This window comes from Filicampus tigris, chromosome 22, assembly GCF_054856515.1.
Source record: "Filicampus tigris isolate MCC_2025a chromosome 22, RoL_Ftig_1.0, whole genome shotgun sequence".
In the NCBI taxonomy this organism is placed as follows: domain Eukaryota; kingdom Metazoa; phylum Chordata; class Actinopteri; order Syngnathiformes; family Syngnathidae; genus Filicampus; species Filicampus tigris.
The window spans coordinates 7,549,184-7,577,146 of record NC_141238.1 but is presented as its reverse complement, the minus strand read 5'-3'; the positions used below and the strand labels follow the sequence as shown (position 1 = coordinate 7,577,146).

Here is a 27,963-nt window from a genome sequence, read left to right as displayed (position 1 = left end):
ATAAAATTCATCCGTTTTCCCGAATATATTATTGAATTTCAAACGGATGTTATATTTAATGGAATAAATAAAGTAAATAATGTTTCAAAGATACATAAACGACTTGAACAGGTCACACCCGGTATAAACCGGAAGTAGCGACCATCCTCCAGCTGTCATGGCTGAAAAAAGGAATGTTTGGGGGCTCCCACTGTTAGTTTTATTAACGTCTGTGGTTCTGTTACACTTATTCATCTGCCCGTTCACCAAAGTGGAAGAAAGCTTCAATTTACAGGCCACCCACGATCTCTTGTATCACACACTTGACTTTGACAAGGTAGGGAGAAGCAGGTTTTGCAGAGGAAGCTAACAGGCTTGGCTAAAATTTTACACAAGTCACGAAATGCACTTTTGTTAAATAATATGACATGTCATGTAAGTCGAGGATGTAATTTTCGGGAGAAATGCTGAAAGCTTTGGAGTTAATTACAATTTCAACAAACAAATAATCAATGTGAATTGGTTAAGAAAAATCGCCATTATCATGGGAATATAGACATTTCATTGAATCCCTGTGTAATTTTGTGAATGTAAAAAAAACAGTTGCCCAGGTATATGGACATTTCCCAGCCTTATTGTTTCCTGTTGTTGCTGATTTCTTTCAGTACGACCACCATGAGTTCCCTGGTGTGGTTCCACGAACCTTCATCGGCCCCCTGCTCATCTGCATCCTTTGCTCTCCTGTTGTCTTTCTGTCTTCTCTGCTGGACGCGCCCAAATTCTCCACGCAGCTCATCGGTACATCACTCACATCTCACCAAATAGTCGCCACGTCGTCTCACGATATTGTTTCTTTCTTATGTTCAGTCCGAGCCTCTCTGGGAGCGTGTGTGATCGCTGCGCTGTGGCACATGCAGCGAGAGGTGAGGAGGCAATTTGGCTCCACGGTGGCGCTCCTCTTCTGCCTGATGTGCGCGTCTCAGTTTCACCTCATGTTCTACAGCACCAGGCCGCTCCCTAATGTGTTTGCGCTACCACTTGGTAAGAAACACCACTGTGAAAAAATAATATGATTCTCTTTAGCACGGTGGACTAGTGGTTAGTACTGTACATCTGCCTCGTAGGTGAGAGGTGCTGTGTTTGAATCTCGGCATGGGACCATTTGGAGTTTGTATGCACTGCTTGTGTGTCAACAACATACATGTTAGGTTAATTAAAATTCTTTTTTTTGTACTGGCCAACATCAGAGGTTACAACTTAATAAATGAAACATTATTAAAAATGTATTTTAAAAAAAATAAAAATACAATGTAAGCCAAGTTGAATGTTAGAAGGCATTATTACACTTATTGTATTTCAAGTGATTATTTTTAAAACAAAAAAACAAGGTCTATACAGTATGAAGATGAAGTTTCTGCGTTGACCAATAAAAAAAATCTGAAAGGTATTATGCTATAGTTTTCAATTTCAAATGAAAATGTAAAAAAAAGTCATTTAAATTTTTTCAAAAGAAAAAAAAATAGGTTTAATAAAATGTGTATACATTTCTTTTAAATTAAACTAAAATATTTGGATCTTCCAAGATACTGTATCTCATTGTTTCTCTTTTTAATTTTAGAAATAAAGTACATTTTTTATTTAACAAACCACCCATATAATAATCTTTTGCTTTGTCACTGTAAACCACAAAAACAAATCAAAATGCATTTAAGATATAAAAAATAAATTGACTGTTTCAAAGTACATCAATTCCTACTTTATTTTAAAAATGTAGAAGAGAAGACAAGTCAAAATTTGACTTTTTTTTTATTTAAAATTGTGCAACATTTGAATGTTACAAGATTCATTTTACAAAAAAAAAAGGCTGTTTTTATTTAACAAATAAAGGGAAGATATCACACTAATAACCGTAGATTGTGATTGACTGATTTGTGACTGATTTAGTTTAAAATGTTTTAAATCGGCCACCTGTTGATTTTTGTCTTGGCAGTCCTGGTTGCATTCACCTCCTGGATGGCTCACAAGCACGGCCGCTTCATCAGCCTCTCTGCCTTCGCCATCATCGTGTTCCGCTCGGAGCTCTGCATCCTGCTGGGTCTCATGCTGCTGATATCGCTGTTGAGCCGAAAGCTGCGCTTACCGCAACTTTTTTACTACGCCGTTCCTGCTGGATCGCTCTCATTGGGTTGGTGCGAGTCAAGCGAGCGCATATAGTTTGCCATATGTGGAGTTTGATTTTTGTCTGTTTTGCAGTTCTGACTGTGGCCGTTGACTCGTTCTTTTGGAGGAAGCCTTTGTGGCCAGAAGGCCAGGTGTTGTGGTACAACACCATTCTCAACAAAAGTTCCAACTGGGGAATATCCTTTCATATACGCGGTTATGTTTTGATGAAATACTGAATCCCTCTCCCCAAAATCTCCTTGACTCGTCTTTTAAACCTCACCCTTTCTCTGGTATTTCTACTCGGCTTTGCCCCGCGGCCTGGGCTGCGCGCTGCCGTTGGTCCCCGTCGGGCTGCTGGACCGGCGGATGAGGCTCCTGCTGCTCCCCGCAGTGTCCTTCGTCCTCGTCTACTCGCTGCTGCCGCACAAAGAGCTGCGCTTCATCATATACACCTTCCCCGTGCTCACTCTGCTGGCTGCCCGAGGCTGCTCTTTTATGTCCGTAAACAATGCAGTCATTCCGGGAAGAATGAGTCCAAACGGCACATCGTAATGCTTTGTGTTTTTTTTTTTTGTTTTTTTTTAGTTTAAGCAACTATGAGAAATCGTGGATATATAAACTGGGATCGGCCGTCGTGGTGGGCCAGCTGGTGATGAACGCGGCATACTCGGGCGTTTGCCTATACATTTCCCATCACAATTACCCGGGAGGCCGAGGGATGCAGGAACTGCACCGGCTCTTGCCGGCCACGGCAGGTAGGAATGACCTTTTGGACCAGAGGTGGGCCGACTTTTGCTGTGGGATTTTTACAACAGACAAACGGGCCAGGTCAATTGAAGATAAGGTTAATCAAAGAAGCAATTATGTAATAAATGTATTTTTTATTGTACTCATTTACATCAATCATTTTGGAATTATTTTTAAAAAGGCATTTTAATTAACCAATTTTAGGAGAAAATGGTTGTATGATGATACTGTAAATTTAAGTGTGAATTATTTCAAGTCGACACTGTGCAGCAAATGCACAAAGATAAATTATGTTGACCATTTTCCAAAGTAAAAGCAGATGCTTGCGGAGAATTTTTGCTGTTGAGAGGCTGAGCTAAAAATGCACGCTATCTTCTCAGACGTCTTTGTTCACATCGACACCTATGCTGCCGAAACGGGAGTATCTCGCTTCCTAGAGCAAAATCGACACTGGAGGTTCGTGTATTGTTCCTATTTTAAAGGCCAGAATGACCTTATACTTTTTAGATATAGATTTGCATGTACAAATGTGCTCAACAGATACGACAAACGAGAGGATCTGCACCCCACAAGTCCCGACATGAAAATGTTCTCGCACCTCCTGATGGAGGCAAACGCCACCAAGATGGAGCTCCTCGGCGACACTCACCGGCCACTGGCCTTCATTCAAGGCTATGACGGCATCGCTCGCCACTTGTTCCGCTTCCCTCCTTTTAGCGTGACCTTGGCGAGCAAAACTGTACTGATGCAGAGGACCACGTTCGAGGGGTCTCATTCAAGAGTCAGGTGACCAGCTTTCCCATTTCCATCTCCTCAGGTGTTTACATGATATTTTTTACTGAAAAAAATAAAGCTTAAATTGAATTGATTTACAGACTAAAACGTGTTTACTAAACGAAAATCAAGTGCACACGTGTCACGTAAGGAAAACCTTTATTTACAAACGGCCGCAACATTTGCGTGGTTCCAGTTTCAATGCTCAACATTTATCAAATCAAGTTCAGAATTTCTTATAAAATGTACAGTACATTTCTTTCCTCAAACCCATAAATTAATCCCCTGAACATAAACCGAAATTGTGCTTACGAGACAAATTGTGTATTCCAAACCTCTCAATTCTGAAAATACAACAATATCTTACAGTCTTATTAAAACAATTCAGTAAGTTACAAAAAAAAAAAAAAAAAGTCAATCTCTAAACGACAGTACCATGAGCCACAATTTCACAATGAAAATTAAATAACATTAACTTAAAACATCTTTCAGTCACAGCATTTATTTGTGGGCCATGTTTTCCTCAAGAAAACTCTGCATCAGTAATCGAGACTATTCAAAAAGCAAACCTGACGTGGATTGCGCAGATTCAACACAATATTTACAGCATTTTGACCTGAAGTAGATTTTGGATAAGGCACAAGGAGAGAGCTGAGAGAAAAAAAAAAACAAAAAAAAAAACCCCACACCTATTAATAAGCAAACACACAACCCCTACAGCTAGAAAACCCCTCCCTCCCTGATACACCTCTCACTGAGACTTTTCATGAAAACTTCTTCAAAGTGTTCAAACAGTAGTACACACAATAAAATGAACGCCCCCCTCTTCCCCCAAACCTGGCTGCAGCATTAAAAGAAAAATCAGTGTATACATGATACTGTACATCACAATTCACAGCTATGTCTCTTGGTCCTCAATTTTCTTTCTTTTTTTTTTTTTTTCAAGTTAACGCTTCATCAGTATTGAAAATAAATGAGCGGGAGGTTAACCTTGAGGAAGAGCAAACCTTCCATGTTTTCCAGTGAAGGCCTGGGGTGGTTCAGGGCACAGTTGACGCTTGCCGTGCTGAACAGCGCCTCAGCCGGGACGATGCTGGGCGGGCAGCCCACGTAACGGGCGGCTACTTTGGCAAGCTCGGGCCACAGGAACTTTTTCAGGTTCCAGTAGTCGAGCGGGTCACAGCTTTGATCAAGTATGTCCTCCTCCAGGTACTCCAGCACGGCCAGTTCGGAGGACTTTGGTTTTTCCTCGTGTTTCACTTTTTGCCTCAAGTCCGCCATGAGGGACCAGATGTTGTCCTTGTCCGACACCGGGGTCTCATTGCAGCCGTTGAGCACTAAAGACTTTCCCGTTGAGGTAGAAGAGAACTGGTCCAGCTCCTGTATCAGGTCTTGCTTACATCGTTCTGCCTCTTCCTCTGTGAATAATGAAGTCTTGTATCGAGGGTCCAGCATTGTCGCCCAGGTGAAGCGCGGGTCGTTGAGAGTGGCCGACATCCTGCTCACCATGGCTTCTTTGAGAGATCGTAGCATGTTGTCGATGCCCACGGTCTCGTCGAACAGCAGGTCAATCTTTCTATTGAGGATGTGAATGAGCGGAATCACTTGTCCCAGAGTGGCAGTGCGGTTGCGGATTTCCCGGTAGGCCACCTCGAAAGGTTTCAGCGCGTTGCAGACGGACTGCATCACCTCCCACTGGTCGCAGCTGATGATTTCCCTGAAATTGCACTCGATTGACATCTCGTCAATGGCTTTCTTTTGCTCCACCAGCCGCTCCAGCATCAGGAAGGAAGTCCTCCATTTCGAGGGGATGTCCTGTATGAGTTGGTTCTCCGGTAACTGGTGGTCTCTCTGGAGCTCGACCAGCTTCTCCTTAGCCTTAGCCGAGCGGTGCACACGTTCGCAGATCTTTCGGGCAATACTCAGAAGGTTCTGAACCATCCGTTGGCTCTTTATGGCTTCGCTGACAATGAGGTCGATGGTGTGGCCAAAGCACTGCACGGTGACGTGGCCGTGGTCCTCCAGGTTGTTTCTGATGTTGGCATTATCAGTTACAGTGAAGCCCCTCTTCAGACCGGGCGATGTGATCCAAGAATCCCACAGATACTCCAGCTGCTTGGGGATGTCATGCATATCTTGATCGCAGTCGATTTGCGACACGCTGAGAAGAGCCGAACAGTGAAAGTCCTGACCCTGGGGTCTAACGATCGATTCGTACGTCGCCCAGTGGGCAGTTAGGGTCAAGTACTCTTTTGTCTGGCTACTGACCCAAATACTCGTCGTGAAGTGAACGACTCCGCCCTCAGCCTCTTTCAAATGCGTCAGCACAACGTCCCGCACCTTTTCGTACATCTCCGGGATTGCAGTGCTAGTAAAGTAAGAAGAGGGTGGTAGGCAATACTGAGGCTGGAAGTACTCGAGGAGTCTGCTCAGTCCCGCATTCTCCACCATGGCTGATGGCTGAAGATCCAGTGCAAGCATTTCAGCAATAAGTTTGGTAATTTTTTGGGCGACTGGGTGGCGTTCGTCAAACCTCCCGTGGTTCTGTTCCGTTTTGTAAACCGACATATCCACGAGCTCTCGTTTGACGTGAATTCCAGCAGACGGCGCGTCACCTGAGATAGCGTTGTTGCTTTCGAGAAAATGTCCATGAAACCTCTGCATGTGCCTGAACAGGCAGCTGGTGCCAAGGTTTGTAGTCTTTTTGCCTCTGCTAATAGTGCGGCCACAGTGCAAACAGACCACCTTGGTGGGGTCGGCGGGTGAAATTGAAAAATGGTTCCACAGTTTGGACGTCTTCTTGCTGAAAACGGATTGTGGCTTTTTCTTGCTGGTTGGGCTTTCAGTTTCTTTGGCTGAAACTGCGTCTGGTGGGTTGCTAATGTAAGGTTGTGGGGAGCTCTCCTTGTCATCAGCAACTTTTTGGTTTTGGAGCACGTCCGGGTGGCGCCTCATGAGGTGCCTCATTAGACAGCTTGTACCAAAGTCCCCCCGTTTCCCTCGACTGATGACGCAGGGACAGTACCGGCACAGTGCTTTCAACTGGTCAACCGGTGACACGATGAAATGCTGCCAAACTTCGGACTTGACCCGTTTCATGATTTTCTTGTTTTGCTCGAAAATGACATGATTCTGATTGTGGCTGGCAACGTCCGAGAGATCGCACGGTGAGGACGTTGAGGGCGTATCGTCCCCGTGAGCACTGAAGGGCAGATTGAGAGAGGACTCCTGCTCAGTCAGAAGCATCGCCTCATCAGATTCATCTTTGATGTCCAAACTTTCCACCACACTCGGCGTCAACTCATCTAATATTGTTTCCGGTGATGACGGAAGAAGAGGTGATTCCTTTTTGATGTCCAGTGGGTCATGTAACAGTGTGCGGGACAGCAGGGATGGCGGGTTTGAGTAGGGCGGAGGAATGTGATTACCCAGTCCATTTTCCTCAATGACCACCTCTTTGTGGGCCCTCCACATGTGACGGATAAGACAGCTCGTTCCGAGATCTTTCCCATTCTTGCCTCTGCTGAATTCGTTCATGCAGTGGATGCACACCGCTTTGGAATTGTCCACGGGCGAAAGGTAGAAATGTTTCCATACGGCCGATCTCCGACGGGAACTCGAGCTTTTTTGGTTGCTCGGAAGGCGCTCGTGCCCTCCCTCGGATATCTCTTCGAGGTTGTTTTCGCTGGAATGTGAAGATTCAAGCGCACTGTAGATGGAGTCCGTGTTGGCAAGTGGTTCAAGTTTTGGTTCAACTTTGGACAACACTTCTTTGGATGACAGGTCTGAATTATCAGCCGAAGATGTGGACGGTGAAGTGTTCTTTGACGCGGGGTACATCAAACTGTTTAAGTCTCCGTTTTTTGGCGAGTTTGGTGAAGGAGGGATCAGGGAGGAGGCTAAAGTATTCAGATTAGGCGGAGGTGCGTCTGCTCCCTCTTGGAAAAGCATTGTCGGGTGAGCCCTTCGGACGTGCCTCATCAGACAGCTCGTACTGAGGTCTTTCTCATTCTTGCCTCGACTAAACTCTTTCATGCAGTATAAACAGATAGCTTTGGTATTGTCCCTTGGCGAGATACAGAAATGGTTCCATGCTGGAGATTTTTTCCTTGGGTTGCTTTGACTTCTCATTGATGCCAAAAGACTCTGGGTGACAGCATCCATGGCGACATCATAAAGGGTGCTTGTATAGCCACTTAATAAATTACTATAGTCGTCCCCATCTCGACTCAAAAAAGGGCCAAATGAGCTACCGAATGCTAGTCTTTCAAAATCTTGCGTTTCATCCTCTAGATCGTTTGGATCTTGGCTTTCGTCTTTGATATGCTGATTGGACTCATTTTCATATTTGTCATTCTCCGCATTTTCATGTGTGTCTATGTTGAGCCATTTGCTTGAAAGAGAAGGAGACGTCGGATCCATTTCTTTTTCTGTGTCAGACTCCGACTGTTTATCACCCTGAGAAGAAAGATGGCTTGATTGGAAAAGTTCTTTATCCGGTGTTTTGGACGAACAGGACGACTTTGTGTCCGTTGTCTCGTGTGGCTTCATGCTGTAGGATTTAAAGACGTATCCATCCTGACCCTCGATTTTCAGGCAGGTCCCTTTTGCCTCTCGTTTCTTTTCTAGAGAGCCATTGAGTGAATCCTCACCCATACCGGACGCGGTTTCCTCTCTGTCCATGGCGGCGGCCCAAAGGTTTCTGTCTTGTCGTCAGGTCCGCCTTGTCAGACGGGATCGCTTCTAGTCATTGGCTGGGAGGTTCTCAAGCAGGTGTCGTTATGTTTGTGTGGCTGCTCGGGTCACAGGATGCCAGTTTGCCCCTCTCCATTTATGACCCAAATAGTTCCACCTCGCCACACACAACCTAGACAGAGGGGAAACAAGGTCAGAGTCCATTCTCTTCCTAGATATGACAACAGGTTATATACCGGTAGTCTGTCTTCACATCCAATTGCATAATATTAACTCAAGCGAACCCTGTTTACACTTTTGGCTATGGAAAATTATCTTAGGAATCAAACAATCTCAGATTCTACACAAAAATTTGGAGTAGCTGTTGGAGAGCCACTAGTACACTTCCTGTGCTCTTGCGCAACCCTTAACTGCTGACGGGCATGATGCATTATGTGTCGCGGTTTTCACTACTGTCACCAACCTTTTAAAACAGAGAGCTACTTCTTGTGTACTGATTAATATGTAGGACTGAAATGTCACATTTGCAAATGCCTCTAAAATCCTCCAACAAAAAAATTAATGCAAAAAAAAAACAAAAAAACAATTGACTGCTGAAGTATATGACCTATTTGCACTGCCTACACTGCTCTTCTCACCAATAATCTTCTCCAGAACCATCATCTGATTTTAAAAATTCTTGATGCTTGTACTCAGTTTGAAGTGGCCATTCCAAAAAGATTGATCAATTGTCATTTTGGGGGAATAATGTCACATTGCTACTTTAGTAATGTTATAATTTCATGTTGTCAATAATAATTAATCATGAATTTATGTGAAGACAAATTGTTGGAAAAATATCGCTATGCAACCTGCCAATGTTTACATTTTCAAATGATGACTTCTACCACATTCCTAGAAAATCACAATGTCCTATTACTAGTCAACTATTTTTAAAACAGGCCCACAGGCTACTCATCATGTTGGTGGCCCCTGTTTTAAAATGTGAGGAGAAGCCCAAGTAACCTTTACAGCACACAGGCAAGCAAGTGGAGATTACACACATGCTGAGATTTGAAAATCCAACCTCAAATCTGTGAGCCAGACATACGATCCACTAGTCAACTACTATCCTGAACTAAATGCCATGCATACAAATAAAACGTCAATATAATGGTTTGTTCCAAGGTAATTGATAGAAATTATACTATTGTTATTACAATATTATGGACTGTATTTTATTGACAATACATTAACAATAAAATATAAAATACCAGGGTGAGATTAAATAATTAAATGAGACATAATGAAAGCGCTAGAGTACACACGTGCTGTATTACACCGTTAAAACCAAACTATGGATATTTCTAAATAAACATAGCTAGCATGTTGCTCAAACTATCGCTTTTGTAGATAAGACCGGTGTGATCATTTTCAATATTTTTGATTGCGTTCATAAAGGGTGGTTGAATATTAATCTTCACCAAAAGGAAAAAAACAGCTAGGCATTTCGCAAGTGCTATTTGACAGCAAGCTTTTCCGGGTTTGGCTCAAGTGCTAGTCCGGAAGGACAACAGATGATCGATCACTTTACCAAGTTTAAATAGCTTTGATCCGAACCATAAGTGTACATACTTGCACACAAAATCCAGGCGAATCACAGGTCATCACGCTCTAATAATAAACGAGTAGTTACGACGCACCATCAGTAAAAATCAGGCTAGCCTTGTGCTAACCAGGTTAGCCTCGAGGCTAATGCACTCCCCAAAACAAACAAGAGCGTTTAACACTGTTATGACCCGGCTATGACGCACAATAGACTTCCATTTGACTGCAATGGGGGATTCGGAGGGTTCCGTAAACCAAGCTCGACTGTTTGGTACCGTACCGCACCGCGACTGCTCTCTAGTTGGCCACCAGCTAGGCCGTACACAGGACAAACGAGCTAAACCTGGCGAGGCAGAACCCAATCGAACCCAACCCAGCTCAGACCAGTTCTCCCCAACGAAGCTCCGATCCAGTTTTAAAACTCCATCCCCGCGTGGATTGCTCTCGGGTTGCTGGCTTACCGTGAAGTGCTGCCACACCGTTTCGGCCCATGAACGGTTAAATGTGACACATTGGAGTGAACCGGACTGGGGGCTTCACTTTGTTGCTTTTGTCTGCACGTTGGGCCGAAGCAGCTCCACACAGCGTCGGACGGAAGGAACAGGTTTTCGTGATGTCAGCGAAACGGCAAAAGGGGGGTGTGATGTATGGTCAGTCAATGCACGACACATCTTTGATGTTCGTCCAAGAAACACTTGTGCGTGACTTTGACTTGATTGTGAATCTTTATGTGGGACATGACAACGCTCGGCGTTGACGTCATTTTAAAGACCTGGAAGGCTTCTCGCTCGTTCACTTCAACGTGTGCTGCGTTCACTGTCTTTTAAAGGGCATTCGCTATCCATGGTTCATGTTCAGAATGCATGGAAAGAAGCGAAAGTAGCTAGTTATTACTTGAGTGTGTTTTCTTTTCTAGGTTTGTGCATAAAATGTGGTGACCAAAGTGGGGTGCTGAGGTGTTTTGGGAATAAATAAATAACGTCTGCGTGTCCGCTTTGTCATATTTATGTATCAAATGACCCAGCACATGATGGGAAGTAAACTCACCGCGGTGGCTAGCGTTCGGTGCCCCTGTCGGGCACTTTGTTTTCGGGCTTAGCGTTGTGTCTGTGTTATGTAGAGTCGTCGAAAGACTGCGTGACAGATGGGGCTTTTGTGTGAAATACGACTCGCTACCAACATGTCCTCGAGCGTCACGCGTCGAGCGGTGCGTGCGGTGGGAGTTGTCTGCTGAAAATGCATTGTTGTGTTGGGGGGTGGAAGAGCCGCCCGGGCTGCTGCTGCTGCTGCTGTTGCTGCTGCTGCAATTCACTCCGGCTCGATCGGCGCCGAGCCATTCTCACGATTATGAATGGCTCTTTAAAACCCCAAAGTAGCGCGGAGCTCATCGCCTGGACCGAACTAAATGCCAAGCATATTTATGTCCGTATGATCATTTGAATTAAAACGCCTATTTGGATGAGAACTCTATGTACGGAAACCGAGCCACTTAGCAGGCCGTGTCGCCATTGCTTTGTAAGGCTGTTGGCAAGCTAACACTATTCGACAAGCTCAGGTTTGTGCCTTTCATTTTATTCCCTGCAACGCACAACACCTATCCACAGCAGCACCACTTTATTCGCTTTCCAAACATTGTATTCGAAAGGCTTTTATGTAGTTTGACTGCATTTTTAAGTGGGCCTGAAGCTCTTCGTGCTAACGCAAGCTAGCTCGCTAATGTTATTGTTAGCCGCTCAGCTACTTGTGGATCCCTAGAAATGTACTGTACTATTGAGGCTCATCAGTGTCAAATGTGGGCGAGTTCAAACTTGTCCAGTGACCAACGGTATCCGCCTCCCACTTCAGTGAAATTCCTTCATGCACTCAACTGCAACTTGCCAAACTTTTTTTTAGTATTGCTCTAAAAGACACAGGCTCTACTGCAGTGTTTCCCAGTATAAGCCTATAGGCGCATATTTGATATATATACAAATCAAAAGGCCGCAAAAAGTTTTTACACAGAAGGGATGAATACCTCATCTTAATTTACTCTCAAATTAAGTTTCTCAATGTGAAACCTGGGCCTGTTTGCTTGAACCCAGCAGTTACAGTGCACGCTACACACTATTCTGTTGTATGAATGGGAATAAGTGGACACACTAGTTAATTGTACATTCTGCCATCTAGTGGAAGAGGAGTCACGATTATGATGTGTTTGTCTATCTAGCAATCTACTCGCGAGTATCTCAACTGTCTGTTCAATTAAACAGACACATTTCACACCGAATAAATCAATTTGTGAGTATATGAAGAAATAGTTATTTGAATATTGTGGGTGCCTTGGACCAGTTTAGTGAATGTGGATTATTTCCCACAGCACACCTGATGATCTCTCAAGAGGAATTGCTGCTCTACTGAATTACATAATCCTTTTATTCCCAGATGTGACGTGGCTATAGGCAGACATACAGACACACATTGATTTTAATTATCCCCGTGAGTTGTTCCAATTAAGCATCTTTGCCCCCTTAAAAGGCACTATTATGAAATACTTGTCAATGTTCATGTGGATGAATTTTTATTCCTCTGCAGAAACACGGAGCAACAAGATGAAGAAGAAAGCCCGGAACCTCCGAGTCTCGGTTCCGGTGAGGCCCCCCTCGCCCATCAAGCCCTCGCCCAACAAACAGATCCTGACGTACGCCCAGGCGCAGCGCATGGTGGAGTTTGAACTCGACGGCCGCATCCATCGGCTCAGCGTCTTCGACCGCCTCGACGTCATCTCGGACGGCGACCCCGTGTTGCGGGAGATGCTGGAGTGCGCTAACAACAAGGAGAACGCCGACAAACCGCAGCAGCAGGTTCTGTTGAGGTCGGTCCGATTAAAAAACAATCAGGAGAAGAGAAAGGCCGCGCTTGGCATCGCTGCTCAGAAAGGAGCGGGCGGACACCCCGTCACTGCTAATCCTGGTCCAAAACTTCCAGAGCCTAAATTTCGGACTGTGGAATACAACCTGCCTGCAGTTCCTAAACGCCATTCTTCTTATTACAAATACGAAGAGAAAACAGAGGAAGAGCTTGATGAGGAAACTGAGTACGACATGGACGAGGAAGATTACGCCTGGCTGGATTTGGTCAACGAAAAGCGGCGGAGTGAAGGCGCCAGTCAGGTCTCGTTCAACGTTTTTGAGTTCCTGGTTGACCGCTTTGAGAAAGAGCTGCACCTGGAGGGCTTGGATAAAGGCAGCGAAAAGCACGCGTCGGTCGACGAGGACACGGTCTGCTGCGTCTGCATGGACGGCGAGTGTCACAACAGCAACGCCATCCTCTTCTGCGACCTGTGCAACGTGGCCGTGCACCAGGAGTGTTACGGCGTCCCCTACGTCCCCGAGGGCCAGTGGCTCTGCCGACACTGCCTGCAGTCGCCCGCGCGGCCCGCCGACTGCGTCCTCTGCCCCAGCAAGGGCGGCGCGGTGAAAAAGACGGACGACGGCCGCTGGGGCCACGTGGTGTGCGCCCTGTGGGTGCCCGAGGTGGGCTTCTCCAACGCCACCTTCGTCGAGCCCATCGACGGCGTGCGCCACATCCCGCCGGCCCGCTGGAAGCTCACCTGCTACCTGTGCAAAGAGAAGGGCGTCGGGGCGTGCATCCAGTGCCACAAAGCCAACTGCTACACCGCCTTCCACGTCAGCTGCGCCCAAAAAGCCGGCCTCTTCATGAAGATGGAGCCCGTCAAAGACCTGACCGAGTCCGGCGAGCCCACCCTGTCGCTGAGGAAGACCGCCTACTGTGGCGCGCACACGCCCAACGGCTGCGTCCGGAGGAAACTCGCCATTTACGACGAGGCCAAACCCAAGAACGGACTCTGTGGAAAAGTGGACAAGGGCCGAGGGGCTGCGCAATGTAAAGGCAAGCACAAGAAGAAGAGCAAGAAACCCGAATCTGATCTTGAAAGTGAGGCGCCGTCTCCTGCTGCTGTGCCGACATTTCCCTCTCATAGGTACTTGTCTAAATGCCGATGTATGCTATCCCTGGTGTCAATGCTGAGCATCAAGCACACAGTTGTGCATCGCAGATGTGTATTTTTGTTTGAATGCTGAGAGATGCGCATTAATATTCGTACAGCGCGTTGTATCTGTTCATAGAAACGCCCTTGCTGACTTTCATTTACAGTAAACCTCTGCTGCGGATGGTGAAAAAGAAAAAAAAAATCCATTAGATGCCACAAGATGGCGGTAAATCATTTAAAAATGGAGAGGAGCATTAAAAAAGGGTTCAATGATCTTTTCACGATTTTAATTAATCAGCGTGGCAAGGTAAAGCGCAGTCCCAATTGTTTTAGTAGTTAAATTATTCAACAAAAACAAATCTTATTGACTTGAAGCTCGTCAATAGTTTTAGCTACAATACCTTAAATAGAAGCAACGCAACCCCACATGTTTTTTGACAATATGTTATAAATTGCATTCTGATAAATATTATTTATTGATTTATTTAAAGAAAAAAAGCCATCTCAGGGGGCTGCCATTTTGCCTCTTTCTGTCAACTAAAAATGACATCGCAGTTGCTCAGGTAAGGACCAATCGCGGACAGTAAGTGACAAAATGGCCGCCACTTGAGATGGACAAAAATGGGTGAATTTTACTACTAAATTCATATTGCATAAACACAGTCTCAATCAGGATGATGTGTTTAGACGAGTGTGGCTGCATAGAACATATCAAGAACGTTTTGGGGTTCACTTCCCATTTAACACTAGCACAACATGCACACTCAAGCTTTTCACAAACGGTCATTAAACGTTTTGGCTTTCACACACAAGAATAAATGTTGGGGACTGTGAGTGAATTCTAACGACAAAGTAGAATACAGGGGCTATAAGTATCTGTATTTGGAGAGAAATACAACAAATTTTCACTTTTGACTGCTTTTAACCACACCAAAATGGCACGACATGGCGGAAAATGTATACATCTATATAGATAGCTAGCTAGCTAGCTAGCCAGCTTTGGCCTGACCAGAAAAACGTTTTTTTTCCCCCCCTAATTTCTATATTCTAGTGACTCAATTCATTGCAAAGTTGGCACACAGCAATACTCAAGTATCCCTGAAATTATATTGACTCGTTTTTCTGGCAGTTGAAGCGCACTAGATTTTCTGTGCATTCTTTTTCTTGCTGAAATGAGTTGTCGACTTTGAAGCGAAATGACGGTGTTTTTGTGCCTTTATGTCCTTGCTAGGTTACAAACCATTCTGAACCAGGTGTCGGTCCAGAAAAAGAAAGCCTTCGTGGAGCTGGTCCTAAATTACTGGACTCTTAAACGGCAATCCAGGAACGGGCTGCCATTGATCCGACGCCTGCAGACGAGCCAACAATCCCAGAAGAACGCGCAGCCGGTTTGTTCATCAGTCAGTCAATCACAAGAGGACTTTCGGTCTTCTTTTCTTCTCGCGTCGGACCCGCCCGCCCGTCGAACCGATTCCGCCAGTCGTGCGTTGTGACACAATCGCCGTTTCTTTTCCTCCCGCCGCTTCTCTCGCGCCACAGAAGCAGAACGAGGAGGAAACGCGGGCGCTGAAGGAGCAGCTGAAGGAATGGCACCGGCTGCGGCACGACCTTGAGAGAGCCCGGCTGCTTCTGGAGCTCATTCGCAAGAGGGAGAAACTCAAGAGGGAGGAGGTAATCGGGGGGGAAAAAAAAAAATCTCTGGACGGGGGGGGAGAACCCCGACTAATGTGCCTCGGCTTTGTTTTTAAGTTAAAGTTCCAAGAGAGCCTGCTGGAGATGCAGCTCACTCCGTTGAGCATCCTGCTCAGAGCCGTCTTGGACCAGTTGCTGTCCAAAGACCAGGCCAGGATCTTCACCCAGCCAGTCGACGTCAGCGAGGTACCAAATTTTAGTAAAGGCAAATTTTTTTTTTTTTGTATTGATTTGAACTTGCCTTAAGCTGTTGGAACCTGACCGGAAACCGACTGCAACTGTCCGTGCGCGTCTGTCCCCCCACCCCCACCCCCCCCCCCCCCGTAGGTGCCGGACTACCTGGACCACATCAAGCGCCCGATGGACTTCTCCAGCATGCGGCAGCGCCTGGACGCCCAGAAATACAGCAACTTTGACCAGTTCCAGGACGACTTTGACCTCATTGTGGACAACTGCATGAAGTACAACTCCAAGGACACTTATTTCTACCGGGCCGCCGTTCGCCTTCGAGATCAGGGCGGGGCGGTGATCCGCAAGGCGCGGCGGGACGCCGAGAAAATCGGCTTCGACGCAGTGAGCGGCATGCACCTTGACCAGGCCCCCGATTTGACGGCGTCGTCTTTTTCGTGGGAGGATGGTAACGCCGAAACAAACCGTCGCCGTATATTTGCCATATCTAAATATACTAATGCCCGTCCGTACTTTTCCGCAGTTGATCGCTTACTGGTGCCGGCTAATCGCAGCCATTTGCCGCTGGACAAGCAGCTGAAGCAACTTCTGGAGAAGTTCGACCTGACCTGCGCCATGAAGTCCAGCCCGTCCCGCAGCAAACGCATCAAGCTGCTAAAAAAGACCATCAACGACGTGCGCAGCGACATGAGCCTGAAGAGATTCCAGCCCCCCCCGCACCACCACCACCACCACCGCGGCAGCTCGTCCTCGGCGGCGCCTCCGTCGGCGGCATCGGCGGAGGACGCGGCGAAGCCGCAAGGGGAGAAATGGAAGCCAAACGGGCATTTCCCAGATGATGAGGGTATGTATGTTGTCTTGCATATCATCGCTGTACAATTTGGCAATTTTTTTTTGTCATTTTCACATTAATTAAACATTAATTAAACTCCATTCACCTAAAAATTGGAAAAATTGTTTTTCTCAGGACAAGCGATGTAACAGTGTATTCATTGTATTTTTTGTTTCTTAAAGCAGCACTGGGCAAGAATTCGACCTTAATAAAATGTTTTCACAACTCTTTTGATGAAATTGACTTGGATGGGAGCAACCCTGGTACACCAAAAAAAAAAAAAATGTGCTGGATTGCTTTACGGCATACTCACTTCCTCCTTTCGCTATAAGGACGGAAGTCGATTTGAACGTCTATGCGCTATTACTGGTGTCATGGCAGAAGCCCCAAAACAAACAAAAGACCAAAAGCATTGTTAAAAAAAATGTTGATTCATTACCTCATCGCTATTCATCTTTCACACAGCCACTGGAAATAGAAATGTAATTCAGTCCAATTTGCAGACCAGCGAGAGCTCAGGATTTCACGACACATGGGAAATGTGGTTGACTTTTGTCGAAACACTACCGCTTTTGTCCACACGGCGCCGCCATAATCAACAAAAACTGACATGACACAGTGTTGCTTTCAATTCATTTTTTTTTTTGTGTCTTGCCTTTTTTCTTTTCCTCGTAATTTGTTATAGAGTGACAATGTACATTTAATGCACATTTCAATAAGAAATGTAAATGCACCCAATTATAGCCAAACGGCTAACTCCAAATTTTCCAAGAATGTTTTCTATCCATCGCCACTAGTTGACATTCTGATTAATATCCACCAGTTTTTGTCCATCTCAGGGGGGTGGCCATTTTGTCACTTGCTGTCGACTGAAAATGACATCACAGTTGCCCAGGTAACAACCAATCATGGCTCAGCTTCAGAAAACAGAAGCGTAAGGTGATTGGTCGTCACCTGAGCAACTGTGATGTCATTTTTAGTTTTTAGACAAAATGCCCCCCCCCCAAAAAAAAAAAAACGGTTGATTTTGCTGCTTAAGTCATACCCCACAAAGTTTAGACTAGAGAAGGTGCTTAGAACATATTATTACAAATATTTTTTTGGGGTTGACTAATTTCGGACCCTGATAGCAAGTAGGCGGTTCCTCATTTAGTGTTTCCTTCCCCCCCAGCAGACAAGTCTCTCCCGCCTAAACTCGAGCCCTCCGACGCCATTCCCCCTCTGATCCACTCGGACGCAGACCCCGAGCCCCCGACCCTCAAACCCATCGACGCCACCCCGGATTGTGACGATAAAAGTCACGCCAAGGGCCCGATGCCGGACGGGGACCTAGCAAACCCGCCGTCGCCGCCGCACCTCAACGGCCACTCCCACAATAACCTCGCCGATTCTTTATTCCGCGGCGACGTCAGCGTGGTGGCCACTTCCACGTTGGCCGAGGCGGCGGCCGCCGTCAATCGGCGGACGGCCGTGCTCTTCTGCAAGTCGAAAGCCGCCGCCGCCGCCGCCTCTCGCGGCCTTGCGGGGACCGGCGACGAGGCCGAGCGGAAAGGCAGCGACGAGGAGGAGGAGGAGGAGGAGGAGGAGGAGGGCGGCGACGGCGAGGAGGACGGCGACGACACGCAGCTGGCTTCCAAATCCTTCCTGTCGGTGGTGATTCCCAGGCTGGAGACGTTACTTCACAGCAAAAAGAGGAAGCATCCGGACAGCCACGAGGAGCGCGAAGAGGACGGCGAGTCTCCTGTCAAAAGACTTGACATGGGTAAGACAAGACGCGCGTCAAGGATGGTGACCTCAGAAATACTTGACCGATGTCCATTTTGTGTCCTCTCAGGGATGCCGAGAGGTTTCCTGGAGGCGGGAGAGGGGAAGGAGCTCGGCCAGCCCAGCAGAGCCGTGGAGCCCCGAAGACGCTGCGCCTCCGAGTCGTCCATTTCCTCATGCAGCAGTCTACCCGGAGGCCCCGGGTAACCCACGAGCTCGCCGTTCATCGCTCAGCAACCAAGTTACTGACATTTTTTTTTTTTTTTTTTGAACTCGTCTCCAGTGCCATTCTCAGTCTTCCAAAGTGCGGCAAAGGGAAGCCGGCCCTGTTGCGGAGGAACACTGTGGATGATAAGAACGAGTTAATCGCCTGCATTGAAAATGGCAATTTTGCCAAAGCCGCTCGAATCGCCGCAGGTAAGTTTGACCTACAGTGTTGTTGAAATTGTCCTGCTAGTGCGTGGTGATAACTTGATCACTTTTCACAAATTGTAATATTCACTTTTTTTTTTTTTTTTTATTCCTGTGGAGCCTACGCTCAGATTTTTGCCATGAAACAGGTTTGCGCTCATTCTGAAATGCCCTAAAATGCCATAAGATGATGCTCTCTATTAGGAAAGTAGTAAACTAGTGCCCAGGAACTATGTTGAGGTGATACAACTGAAAGACAAGTCAAGTTTAGCTTGAGTTAAATGATTTTTTTTTTCTTTAACTGAATATTAAGTCATTTATTTTAAAGAGTAATGCTGTAAGTCGGCTATTTTTTTATTATTATTATTTTTTTTTAAAAGGACATGAGTCACATTATTTTGCTAATTGTGGCGGCGCTCAGTTTTGGCTGACAAAATAATGAAAACGAAGCACGACGTTCGTCAGCCATAATAGCAGATGTAGACAGGCTATAAATGTATAAACGTCTTCAATAATGTAAACATTTCCAAGTCAAATTGAATAAAAAGTGCCGACACCTGCTCTTCGTACACGTATAGGACACCGATTTGGAAATTGTCAATAGCTTCCACAGCCAACTTCTTGCGGCGTTTGGCGGCGTCTGCCTGTTGCCGTGGCATCCAACCAGCCAACATCTGGGCCTCCCCTCATTTAAAAACTCACAATTGGCTCATGAAGCGCAAGAACTGTTGTTGAATGTGAATTTCCTGCCCCTGACCATCTCTGTGCTCCTGTTGTGCCGCTGCTGTTTTTTTTCTTTTCCTTCTTTCTTTTTTTTTTTTTTTATAAACCCACCTGTATCCTGTTTGGTGTTGTGTTCCCGCTTCCGTAGAGGTTGGCAACAGCAATATTTGGATGCCCGCTAGTGCTGCAACAGTTGCACTGGAGCCCCTAAAGCTAGTTTGGGCCAAATGTAGTGGCTACCCCTCCTACCCTGCCTTGGTGAGTGTTTTGTAGCAAAGAAAGCATAAAGTGACCTTCATACCGATTTCTCTCTTTTTTTTTTTTTTGGGGTTCTTCGGGAAAAAAATTGATGACGATTCCCAACCACTGTGTCACGGCACATTCTTGTGCAGTGGAACCACGTGCTAGGAACTTAATTTGGATGTAACGTTTCGTTCATTAACCGAGGTAATGCTTCCCATTGAAATACATAGGAAATGCGATAATCTGTTAAAGTGTATGAAGATATACTTAATTTTTGTAAAACAAAATTAACTAAATATTGTGCGATATAGAATTAAGTGAAATCACACTATTATGAAGAAATAAAACAAAAAATATATTATTGCCAAGTAGGGATAGACCGATTATCGTCCGGGCCGATTATCGGCACCGATATTTGTCTTTTTGATGAATATCTGCCTTTTTTCAAAACTGCTGGCCGATAATAAAACTGGAAATCAAAACAAAGATATGTGAAAGTTTAACATTTCTGTCATTTTGAAATTTTCATTTACAGTAGAAAACTACATGGAGCTATTGTTTGTTTTCATTTATCTTTTTTAAGACGTGCTGACAATCCTGGGCGCTCTCTGAACTTTTTGTTAGAATTTTTTAACAGAAATGTATAGTCAATAATTTCTTGTAATGATTTTTTTTAAAAAGATCACCATTATGCAAATCTGAAACATTGTTCAATAAACATGCTTAAATACGTTACAATAAAGTTAAGAGTACATTTTTCTTTAGATTTTGATGCCAATATTTCCCTTTTATTTACTGAAAATGAATATCGGCTCCAAATATCGGTTATCGGCCTCCTTGACTGCTAATAATCGATATCGGCCCTGAAAAAAGCATATCGGTCCATCTCTATTGCCAAGAGACGCCACCCCTGATCGGCTTTTTTGACGTGATTGACGTTCACCGTTTTTTTGCTTAAAGACACATTTTGAGTAAATTGAGACTCGATTATTATTCAGGTACCCACATCTACGTATTTGTACGGTGGTGCCCTGTGAGATTTTTCTAAAATACGTGCCTTGGCTCAGTAAAGGTTGGGAACCTGAAAAGCATTTCACAGTTGAGTTGCATTGCACCATTTTAGCCTCTAGGTGGCAGCCTTGAACAGCTGGCCATTGACTTATTCTCTGCATGCTGCATGTGCACATTCACAGTGAGCGAAAAAAACGCGTACCATGTGACTTTTCATTCATGTACCCGCTCCGCCCCGCCGCGCAGATCATCGACCCCCACATGCCGCGCGTGGGCTGCCAGCACAACGGGGTGTCCATCCCCATGCCCCCCCTGGACGTGCTCCGCATCGGAGAACAAATGCAGTACAAAGCCGACGAGAAACTCTACCTCGTGCTCTTCTTCGACACCAAGCGCAGCTGGTGAGCGACATCGGAAGGCAACGCCGGGCGTCGGCTACCCCGAAACGCCGCACAGCGCTTCCTTCAAGAGGCTCGTCTATATGAAATCTGCTTTTTTTTTTTTTTTTTTTTTTCTCCTCCCTCGCAGGCAGTGGCTTCCTAGATCCAAGATGGTTCCCCTGGGCATGGACAAGACCATCGATAAGATCAAGATGATGGAAGGCCGCACGTCCGGCGTCCGCAAGGCGGTCCAGGTGGCCTTCAGCCGGGCCATGAACCACCTGAGCATCGTGCGGGACGAACCGGTCAGCGACCTCAGCGACGTGGACTGACGGGCTTTGTCGCAAATCGCTCGGCGTACCTCTCACGGCGAGTTTTTTTTACCGGGCCGCCGCCCACAACTCGGACACACTCCTCGAACATGCTGCTTGAACGAATGTCAGAGACCGTCGCCGCTGTCCTCAGCGCCCGTGACGTTTTCCTCCCAAAACATTTCAAGATGATTCAGTTTGGCTGCGGTGTCGCTATTCCATTTAAAAAGAAGAAAAAAAAAGAAAAGAAAAAAAACACGTTTCCCTTGCCCACGACAGCAACATTTATATCACGGCCGCTTTTACATTATGAAATCGTCTCTATTTGCAAACGCCTGCCTTTGTATTTAAACTGTAAATATGTACAGTTGCTCGACACTAACTTATTTAGTAGTTTTGACCGACATGACTTTGCTTTGTATTTATACTTGATGCATTCGTGGCGCTAAAGCCGTGAGTGCTTTGAGCAAGAAAAGGGGTGGGGGGGGGATGTGCAAAAAGCCTTATTGATAAGCAGGTTAGGGCCAAACCAACGTGTATGAAAGTATTCCTTTTTCCTGTTTTAAATTATTGAACTTTATTATCAGGCCTCTATTTGGTATTAATCATTTTGTATGAAATAGTTTTAGTCTATTTTTGTTCCTATATAGTATATTTATATGGTTTGAATACAACATAATGTCTGATTTTGTGGACAAACGAACCAAAAACTTTGCTACCCAGATTTTTTTTTTGTTTTTTTTTGTTACAGGTTGTCCGTGGGATGTGTGAAATTGTTGCCAAAAAAGTACAAAAGTAATTTTTATGTGACGCATTTCACAGGATACGTGCCTGCACTAACTTACTGTAATGCATTTTGATGACTTTATATTCGAGAAATGATGTGGAAATTGTCCAAGTGGCACATTTTGTGATGTATTCTTTTCAATTATGATTTTCTAACATTTTTTGTTTTTGTTGATGTCAAATTACAGATGTTTTTTTTTTCTTCTTCTGGGTAGCATCGGTTATGCTAATTTCATTTTGTATTTAACCTTAGTTGTTTTTATCAAGTCAACACAAAACGCAAAAAATAAAATATACAAATATGAACACGGCTACGTGGATTTTGTTTAAACATGCATGTGAATGTAAATTGGCCAACCTCTAATGTTCTCATGTGTTTCATGCACCGCAGAGCTTGAAAAGAAGGACATGAAACTTGATGGAAGGCTACTTTATTAATCATGAGGACTTCTGAGGCTCTGCGGGGGGCTTTTTTTTATCCTCAAGAAATCCGGACTCTCCTCACATCAGTCAAAACACACCCCTCAGGTCTATTGATAATTGATTGGGTTACAATTTTACATTTTAATTTGATTTCCTATTTTTTTTCTTTTAATCCTGTATGATGACGTGAAAGGTGCCTGAATTCGCATTTGTTATTAAATTTGACAGAGGCCTTGAGCATCACATATTTGTTACTTTTTAAAAAAAGTGGGATTTAATGTGTTAAAGCAGTCACATTTATTTTGAAAATATATATATTTTTTTAACTTAATCGTAAAGTTGCTTTGTCAATGGCTGGACTTTGCTTATATTTCAGACAATAACGTCAAAAAGCTTCGTGGTTGGTAATCGCCCCCAGCAGGTAGTACTGTAGTTCTAAGGTTTGCCACTGAGGGGCGCTGTGGCCCTGTTAAACCACCTTTGCGTCGTATCGTCGTTTGGTTCCATTGTACACACCTGATTTGGTCTTTAATCAGCCCATCTCCCATTTCGAAGGTAGGACAAACTAAGCTTGACGCAAAGAAAAATATATATATGTTGATATTTCTAGTCTATTTATTGAGATAAATATGAATGAATACATTGACAATACTTTAAAAACGTTGGTGGTTTTGCTCGTCACACTTTTGACGTTTATTTCTGGGTTCAACCGACATTCGCGGTTTTTTTTTCCCCCCCTTTTTAAGTTCAAGACACGTCCAAGCTGCAAATGCGACTGAAAATTGATGAAACACGCATTTTATTTTCCAGTCAGACCAATTCGGCGTTTGTTATTTTGAGCCGGGGGCACTTGGAGAGGGGAAAGTAGCATCATGGGGATTAAACGAGCGAGTAATGGCCCTTCGGTTATAGGGGAGCCACCTTGAAGACGTTTGAAAGACATCTCCCGTCTTTATAAACAATTGTAGCTAATCAACGCACGTACGCATACACGCTCACAGCAACGTCTCTCTTCTCCTCTCAGTCTAGCTGTCTGTCTTCACCTGAGACTAATTGTGCAGGGAGGTAAACACGGCAGTCAAGTGGAGAGGAAGCAGAGTTGAGCGTGAATATCAATCTCCCTGCGTCGGTGTCGCCGGATGACTTTGACTGGAGTCGAGGTTCCTATGAGGTTGCACGTCCACGTCCCCCAAAACACCCTGGGAAGGCTGCAGAGCTCACCTCCAAACACACAGGGTGAACCAAAAAGTACGCATACGTCGTACACACGATTGAGCACATTAAACATAGTTGAAGAGTTTCCAAATATGGTTTCTTGCCAGGGTTTGGTGTTCCAAACAAGCATACCTGTCAACCTCAGCCAATTGCTCCCCTTGTTATTGGTTGCAATTCCCCTCATTAAGCGATAATAAACCTTACAAAACACAACGCGGCACCTATTTACTCACAGCAAGACAGACCATGTAGAATAAGAACAAAGGTAATTTGCGTAAACAAGTTTATTTTATTTACCAAATAACGTTGTGGTCTGCTACCAGTGACCGAGACGATCCGGATCAGAGCCGAAATGGGCGAGACGAGATCGGTCTAACAAAAAAAAGGTTTAAAAAAAAAAAAATGGTTTTTTTTCCCCGTACAAAAATTGTTATACGGCGTACACAATTTGAAATGATCAAAAACCGTAGAAGTTGACAGGTATGAACAAGGGTCTATCCCTCCTTCCTTCCCTCCATTTGTCCATCCTCGGTTCCTTGCTCCTTTCTTTTCTCCCCCTCCCCCCTTCCACTTATATCAGGTTTCTTCTTTCCTTTCTTCCTCCTTCCTTGCCTCCTTTGGTATCATCCTTCCTTCCTTCCTTCCTTGTATCCATCTCGCCTGAACAACAACAGTTATCCTTCCTCCTTCCTTTCTATCCTTCCATTCTTCCTTCCTTTCATACCATCCTTGTTCCCTTCTTTTTTTCCACCCAGTCAACCATCCTACCCTCCCTTCTTGCTTTCCATCCATCTTTTCCTTTGATACAGCCTTGTTTCCTTCCTTCCAACCTTTCAACTTCCCTAGCTTCCATCTTCCCTACCCTTCCTCTATCATTCCTCCAGTACTTCCTTCTTTCCTTGCTTCCTTCATTTTGGCTTTCTACCTCCCTTTCTTCTTTCCTTCCTCAAAGAGGGAGTCAACCCAAACATTTTTTTCAAGAATATGTTCTATGCAGGCCCACTAGTTAAAACAAGGCAATATGATTAATATGAAATATGAGTTAAGCAGCAAAATCCACCCGTTTTTAGCCATGTCGGGGGCGGCCATTTTGTCACTTCTGTCAACTGTAATTGACATCACAGACCCTCAGGGCTCAGGTAGCGACCAATCACAGCTCGCCTGTTTTCTGAAGCTGAGCCGTGATCGGTCATTACCTGAGCCCTGAGCAGTTGTGATGTCATTTTCAGTCGACAGAAGTGACAAAATGGCCGCCCCCAGAGATGGCCAAAAATGGGTGGATTTTGATGCTTAACTCATATTCCACAAACACGATATGAATCAGAATGCTGTGTTTCAACTAACGGGCCTGCATAGAACATATTCTTGAAAAAATATGTTTTTGGTTGACTTCCGCTTTAAATAAGTCAACGTAAAAAGAGTTCACAATGCTATTACCTAATTTTGGCCAACCCTCCAGTATCTGTATGTGTGTGTGACAGGGCCGTCCTCGTATCAACCAGCCATTCTGCTCCCTGGTGTCACCTGCGTGTCCATGGAGAAGAAAAAAAAAAAAAAAAAAAGCTCCCACACAGGTATGTTCCCACTTAAAGCCCACATGCACATACGGTGGAATATTAATACAAGCTATATGCACAGTATGTCTCGACATGTCAGTCCGGGGCACCCAAAAATGGCTCAGTGGGTGTCAGACCTTTCAACAAACGTCAATAAAGACTGCAAGCTTTAAAATAAGAAATCATGAGTGCCTAAGCGTCACATTGCTGTGGTGCTAATGGCCTTTTTCGCCGTTGTCCTTTTTCCGTGCTCTAGTCGCTGTTGGATGCTTGATGATGTCAGCAAGACAACATTGTATTAGGACGCGCTGCTTGAGTTCCTCATAACTGTTGAATGATGTTTCTTGTCAGTATTATTGAGGTTCTCCAATTTCCATATTTTACAGAGATAAAGTGCGCTTTGGAAAGACACTATTGCAGAGGTAAGGATTTCACTTTTTATGATGATTGTTCTTGATGTTTTTGACAGTTGCTAACCTTGATATCATCGTGTGAATTTCTATGTGAGCCTCATGGCTGGAATAGTCAGATTAACTGGTGATTATTATTTCACTAAACGCGCCTTCTAATCACTTAAAGTGGATTTCAGGGAGGGAAAGTCATGTTCTGATGAAATGAAACCCTGACAAATTATGGCATCTCATTGTAAAAGAAACTGTACAAAGTTGAAAGATTATTTATTCATTAAAAATATACCCTTTAATATACTTTCAACCACTTCTCGGCAACGTTGGCTGCGTTCTGGCTGGCGCCGCCTGTTTGTTCATGCAAAATGTCTTCACTTTTTAATTTCAAGTGGAAGAAAAAGCCTCTAACCTTGCAAAAAAAAAAAAGAAAAAAGAAAAAAAAAGGGAACTGCTGAGGCTCGTTTATGCCCGAACGGCGGTCTGTGGGGTGACTCGTGAAGGAAACGCACTCTGAAACTTGGCCTGCTCCTTCTGCATTAAACATCACGCAAAACCATACACTTTCCATTTTGGAACATGCACAAAAATATTATCCTCCGCCACTCGCTCCCAGCTCCCTTCCTCATTTTTTTTTTTTTTTCTTTCCTCCCGTCTCTCTCTCTCTCTCTCTCTCTCTCTCTCTCTCTCTCTCTCTCTCTCTCTCTCTCTCTCTCTGCGAGTCCCTGATAGGTCCAATCTCCAGTGGCTATGTTCAAAACACTGGGCCAGAATAGCACAGGCCCTGGGTAGATAAATATTTATGGGGTGCGCATACGTCTTGCCACAGAGGAGAAGTAGAAATAGTGCGTTTCCAAGGTGAGCAAAACAAACAACTTCAAAAGAATTTAAATGCAACTCATGAAAATGAACCCCCACCCAGCCGCGCATATGCTCCCCCCCCCACCCCCGCAGTCGCTTTCTGCGGAGATTGCGATGACCTGATTATTGTGTCTTTGCACCAAATGAAAAAGCAAAAAAAAAAAAAAAAAAAAAAAAAGTGCTCGGGAAGGCATTGCGTCAGGCAATTCTGGGCGCCAATCAAGCCGGCGGCTACATTATTCATTGATCAGCGTGGACTGTGATCAGAATCAGCCCCGCTAATGTGGGGAGATGAAAGCAGCGCTCAGCTCAGATGAAATCAAAGAGGGAGGGGTGAAATATAGCCAATGGCCCCCTGGGGTGTCATTTATTTGCTGCTTATCTGTAACCAACTTGGTCAAGGTGGATTAAGGTCGGATTTCGGCTATCGAGCTAACTAAATGCTGGTTTATTCTGTTTGCACAAAAATGTGCTTAGGGTTTGGAGTTTAAGTTTCGTGACTGCTGGAGACTCTTAATTACTTGTATAAAAGTGCAGGTCGGGCAATAGGTGGTGGTGGGGTAGGGGGGCGGGATGGTTAAAATAATTCATTGAGGTAATTAGCTGTCAGGAAAGTAAGTAAATAAAAGCTTGACGACGGCTTGACCGCTGTGCCCTAAATTGGGGATCGGCTTTTGAAGAACACATCAATTGCAGTGTTGCCAGTTACCTTGAAGAAGTAACTTACTGATTACTTGACTTTGAGTAACTTAATTAGATTACAGGTTACTTTATTAGTTACATTCAACAGATGCCGACTACACCGCTTAACAAAACTGACAACCAGTTTTGCTAATTACTTAATTGGAATTACGTTTTTAACTCTGACATTTAAAAATAAAGTTTATTTTTAATTAAACATAAAATAAAGTCAACCTTTTTTGACTTAACCCATTAAGGCCTAAAGCGCTTTTTTCAACAGCTCCCCAAAACCTAAGGTCGTCTTTGGAATTACCCTTGAAAACCTGAAGTTCTCCATTCCAAAAGAATTTAAGATCTTTGACATGTGGCTTTCACACAGGCAGAATTCATTATTATATACTGTTTCAAGTCAGTGTCAGTGCAAGAGAAGCACTATTTTAATCAAAAAAAAAAAAAATTGAGTGGTAATTACCATCCTCTATTCTGTTACAAAGACGTCAATATCGCAATTGTCTACAAACCATATCATATCACGTTCGACCGGTTCC

General features: G+C 44.7%; 4 protein-coding genes across 21 annotated transcripts in view; 3 read left to right on the top strand and 1 right to left on the bottom strand.

Moving 5' to 3' along the window:
* The first annotated feature begins 114 nt into the window (after positions 1-114).
* Positions 115-12,413, top strand: alg12 (ALG12 alpha-1,6-mannosyltransferase). Of its 3 annotated transcripts, XM_086022544.1 has the most exons (10): positions 115-316; positions 645-777; positions 847-1,020; positions 1,970-2,164; positions 2,233-2,337; positions 2,417-2,639; positions 2,728-2,897; positions 3,270-3,345; positions 3,430-3,675; positions 12,367-12,413. In XM_086022544.1, exons 1-10 carry the CDS (start codon positions 158-160, stop codon positions 12,404-12,406), a joined length of 1,521 nt encoding a protein of 506 aa, XP_085878670.1. In that variant the 5' UTR covers positions 115-157; the 3' UTR covers positions 12,407-12,413. The 3 variants fall into 3 exon arrangements, with proteins under 3 accessions (XP_085878670.1, XP_085878671.1, XP_085878672.1); XM_086022545.1 differs by lacking the exon at positions 12,367-12,413 and having other exon boundaries at positions 3,430-3,757; XM_086022546.1 differs by lacking the exons at positions 3,270-3,345; positions 12,367-12,413 and having other exon boundaries at positions 3,430-3,616.
* zbed4 (zinc finger, BED-type containing 4) lies at positions 3,806-10,712 on the bottom strand. The gene is made up of 2 exons (XM_086022541.1): positions 10,407-10,712; positions 3,806-8,530 (listed from the first exon to the last, which is right to left on the bottom strand). Exon 2 carries the CDS (start codon positions 8,344-8,346, stop codon positions 4,621-4,623), a length of 3,726 nt encoding a protein of 1,241 aa, XP_085878667.1. The 5' UTR covers positions 8,347-8,530; positions 10,407-10,712; the 3' UTR covers positions 3,806-4,620.
* Positions 9,937-22,581, top strand: brd1a (bromodomain containing 1a). 8 transcript variants are annotated; one of them, XM_086022535.1, is made up of 13 exons: positions 10,117-10,595; positions 12,517-13,924; positions 15,165-15,333; positions 15,473-15,604; positions 15,683-15,811; positions 15,953-16,262; positions 16,338-16,658; positions 17,818-18,408; positions 18,481-18,613; positions 18,694-18,827; positions 19,693-19,802; positions 21,045-21,199; positions 21,327-22,581. In XM_086022535.1, the coding sequence occupies exons 1-13, from the start codon at positions 10,559-10,561 to the stop codon at positions 21,508-21,510; spliced, it is 3,813 nt and encodes a 1,270-aa protein (XP_085878661.1). In that variant the 5' UTR covers positions 10,117-10,558; the 3' UTR covers positions 21,511-22,581. The 8 variants fall into 8 exon arrangements, with proteins under 8 accessions (XP_085878666.1, XP_085878658.1, XP_085878659.1 ...); XM_086022537.1 differs by having other exon boundaries at positions 10,118-10,595; positions 15,165-15,321; XM_086022536.1 differs by having other exon boundaries at positions 10,118-10,595; positions 17,821-18,408.
* A 565-nt stretch (positions 22,582-23,146) lies between these two features.
* Positions 23,147-27,963, top strand: part of LOC147126748 (uncharacterized) — a 282,315-nt gene continuing 277,498 nt past the window's right edge. For 8 of the 9 annotated variants that reach the window (XR_015084604.1, XR_015084603.1, XM_086021734.1 and 5 more), the window contains exons 1-4: positions 23,147-23,253; positions 23,723-23,946; positions 25,395-25,487; positions 25,856-25,891. Coding sequence is in view for 4 of the 9 variants with exons in the window: in XM_086021731.1 (XP_085877857.1) it covers positions 23,838-23,946; positions 25,395-25,487; positions 25,856-25,891 (238 nt within the window). In the remaining 5 variants the exon portion in view is untranslated. The remainder of the gene's footprint in view (positions 23,254-23,722; positions 23,947-25,394; positions 25,488-25,855; positions 25,892-27,963) is intronic. The other variant, XM_086021729.1, reaches the window with a different exon arrangement.

Coding starts and splice junctions, on each gene's coding strand:
- zbed4 (XM_086022541.1), bottom strand. CDS start 8,346: ATGGACAGAGAGGAAACCGCGTCCGGTATGGGTGAGGATTCACTCAAT.
- brd1a (XM_086022532.1), top strand. CDS start 10,559: ATGTCAGCGAAACGGCAAAAGGGGGGTGTGATGTATG. Junction 16,659..17,817: donor GCATTTCCCAGATGATGAGG/GTATGTATGTTG, acceptor CTTCCCCCCCAG/CAGACAAGTCTCTCCCGCCT. Junction 18,828..19,692: donor AGCCGCTCGAATCGCCGCAG/GTAAGTTTGACC, acceptor CCGCTTCCGTAG/AGGTTGGCAACAGCAATATT.
- alg12 (XM_086022544.1), top strand. CDS start 158: ATGGCTGAAAAAAGGAATGTTTGGGGGCTCCCACTGTTAGTTTTATTA. Junction 778..846: donor ATTCTCCACGCAGCTCATCG/GTACATCACTCA, acceptor TCTTATGTTCAG/TCCGAGCCTCTCTGGGAGCG. Junction 3,676..12,366: donor GGGTCTCATTCAAGAGTCAG/GTGACCAGCTTT, acceptor TTTTATTCCCAG/ATGTGACGTGGCTATAGGCA.